General features: G+C 43.1%; 1 protein-coding gene across 1 annotated transcript in view; it reads right to left on the bottom strand.

Moving 5' to 3' along the window:
- Positions 1 to 2,809, bottom strand: part of LOC143277561 (UNC93-like protein) — a 38,092-nt gene extending 35,283 nt beyond the window's left edge. Inside the window, exon 1 of the mRNA XM_076582443.1 lies at positions 2,795 to 2,809. Within this exon, the coding sequence (XP_076438558.1) occupies positions 2,795 to 2,809 (15 nt within the window). The remainder of the gene's footprint in view (positions 1 to 2,794) is intronic.
- Positions 2,810 to 3,158: the final 349 nt, after the last annotated feature.

Below are 3,158 nucleotides of genomic sequence, written 5' to 3'. Positions count from 1 at the left end.
ATCTACAGCATTTTGCAATAGCTTTCAAAACCTTTGCTGTTGTGTGTTAAAGGTTGAAGCGTAACTTTAAAAAAAGGCAAAAATCGTTCACCATTTTATTTTCAGAGAAATGCACATATGTTGCAAATCAAACAATAGATCTCCTTTTCCTGATTGCAGTGACACTAAAACCACTTCTGCAGCTTAAAATTAAATGAAAGCTGTCAAATTATCTGAAATGACGTTTACAAATGTAACATGTGCGAAAGTTAGAAATTGAAGACTTTTCTTATTTCAACCTTATGAGCCAGCCATTACAATTAAAAAAAAATTGTGTGTGTGTGTGTGTGTGTGTGTGTGTGTGTGTGTGTGTGTGTTCAATTCTGAATCTGAAAACAATCAGGCTTATTACTTATGCTATAGGGAACAGTATAAAACCAAATTGGTAATCTTCATACGATAAATCTAGTGCACTGAGCCTTCAAAATCCTTATTTCATTTCATTTTCATTTGGCGCGAATTTCCGCCCCAAAATAAATGTTTAAAGATTCATATCCCCGGAACCGTTTAACATACACTGATAAAATTTATATCAATGGGTCCAGAATAAAAAGGATACAGTGACGTAAACAGTTTGAAATTTGAAAAATCAGTTCGTATTGACAGTATATTGTTACAATACTGCATCGAAATGGGGTAAATTGTTCAGCAACTCATTTGACATGAGTCACACAGTTTTCAGTCCCAAGAGCTGTAAATGTGGGAGTCCTGTTGCGTCCTCTTGACGGTAAACGTTGACAGTGTTTTTCCGAGCCCATGGCTACCGTCACTTTCGGTCATTTCGTGCAACTCAGTCGTTCATAGGTCACAGTCAGTCCATCCTGTCTCATGCCAAATGTTTTGCTACAGACATTGCCTTCCCCTGCCCAGTGCATTCTTACATTTTGAACTGTTGCATCTGTTGAGTACTGACCCCTGTCTACCTCGCTAGACAATGGTTGCACCCAATGGTGGCGCGTCAACGTTTGCTATGGCTCAACAGTCGAACGAACGAACGATTTATTCAATATATAACGAACGAACGATATATTCAATGAATTTGTTGTTGTTTGTTTTATTTTTATTTCACCCCTTGAAATGGTGCGAAATAAATTGTTCGTTCGCTCAGCAGTCCAGCTATGGAGTGGTATTCTCAAACTGTACATCTTACATCGGGAAGTTCATGGACCTGGGTCGGCTGCAGAATGTGCTTTTTTCCGCCTTCTTTTAATTAATTCGACCAATTATGCGATTCTCTCCTCCCGGCTCGCTTGATCCCCCCTTTTTAAAATCCCACTTCTCTCTCTCTCTCTCTCTCTCTATATATATATATATATATATGTGTGTGTGTGTGTGTGTGTGTGTGTGTGTTAGCGCGCGCGTGTGTATGTGTATGTATATATGGAAAGAGAGAGAGGGCGTCCGACAATCCAGACAACAGTGTCAAGTTGAACGTAGATTGGAATTTGTCCCTTTCTGCATCCTGTGCACAAGAGGTAACAAACCGTCTGAGATAAACGATTGAGGGATTGACATCAAACATTTGGATCTTTCAGTGCCTGGGTGTTTGGAACCTTGTCTTTTGACGTTGATACATCAGCTGCGGCAAAGCAGATGGAAGGAGTTCTGGCTTCTTCTCTTGCCTGGAGTCAGTTGTCCACTGCCATACGGGAGGATGCTGAGCACGTGCCTGGCAGACTTTCAGTTGAGTGTTTTCTGCGAGGTCCTTTGTAGTTCTCATTTTTGTCACAACAGATTTCTCGGTGTGAAATTCGGGCTGCTCTCCCCACAGAGAGCGCGTCGCTACACTGAGAGCGCCACCCTTTTTTTTTTTTTTTTTTTTTTTTTTTCTTCCTGCGTGCAGTTTTAGTTGTTTTTCCTATCGAAGTGGATTTTTCTACAGAAGTTTGCCAGGAACAACCCTTTTGTTGCCGTGGGTTCTTTTTTCTCCTGCCGCGTTCTCTTGTGGAGCTTTCCCAAGAAGGTGACAGCCCTTCCCAGTTCTGGCACTGGTCTCAGCCTCGAGGGACAATGTTGGAGATGATCGTAAAAGACAATCGTAAAAGTTGGAGCCGTTCTTCGGAGGTAGAGTGTTGCGTGTTGACACTCTGACTCAGCCAATCCATATAGAGTAAAGCAAAACAGAAGGGGTACAAATTTCAGTGTGTGTCGTAGGTATGTGTGTGTGTGTGTGTGTGTGTGTGTGTGTGTGTGTGTGTGTGTCCCTCTCTCTGTAATGATCAATATTTATCACGGCAAAGTTCAGATAAGGGATTTCCGACATTTTTTCTTTATCGTCATCGACAAGTTCACTATCTGTGATCTTTTTTGTCCCTTAAGCAGATGTGCTGAAGAAACTGAACATCACTGTGTTATGTTGCTCTGCTTTGAATGACCTGAGACAGCAAATCATTCCATGAAAATATAATAGGCACCCAATTGTACTTGGACTTGCAATGCTTGTGTCTTCTACAAACAAAACTATTATAAAACAATTTGCTATTTACTTGCATAAAGCATTTAAAAATCTCAATGTGTTATGTAGTTAGTCGTTATTAGCTGCGCATTATTCAACTTCTAGTCTACCACTTGTGGTTTTTCAGTTACTATTGCCATTAGTATGATTTTATTGTTTTAGAATGATTGTTCACATTAGTCATTACCCTCTTCATGAGGGACCATGGCCTTTACTGAATAAATAACCCCCACCCCCACCCCCCATCTCTCTCTCTCTCTCGCTCCTCGCTCGCTCGCTCGCTGTCTTGTACCAACGCACTTTGAATTTAGTCATTCCCGGAGGAATGTAGTTGTCATCCTTATCCATGGACACCTCGCCTGGTATGTGGGGCTGCCCTTCTGGTACCCGCCACGCATTCCCAGACTGTATAGCGGACTCCACTCTCTTGGGCTGCTCGGCCGGTTGGGGCTGCTCGGCCGAAGGCTGAGGTCCTTTCTCCGATGTCTGGGGTGCTGCTTCCGGCTCATTACTCTTCTGCATCAGCACATCTGCCGAGACGTCGACATCTGAGCCAGCGAGGTCTGCACTGGGCTCTTGGCCCGACTGGGGTAACAGCTGTTCCATGGGGGTATTTGCCTCCGCAGCCATGGTGGCACACTACACACACACACTCGCGCGCGCT

This window comes from Babylonia areolata, chromosome 2 (genome assembly GCF_041734735.1).
Source record: "Babylonia areolata isolate BAREFJ2019XMU chromosome 2, ASM4173473v1, whole genome shotgun sequence".
In the NCBI taxonomy this organism is placed as follows: Eukaryota; Metazoa; Mollusca; class Gastropoda; order Neogastropoda; family Buccinidae; genus Babylonia; species Babylonia areolata.
The sequence above is the reverse complement of the archived record's forward strand: the minus strand, read 5'-3'. Positions and strand labels throughout refer to the sequence as shown.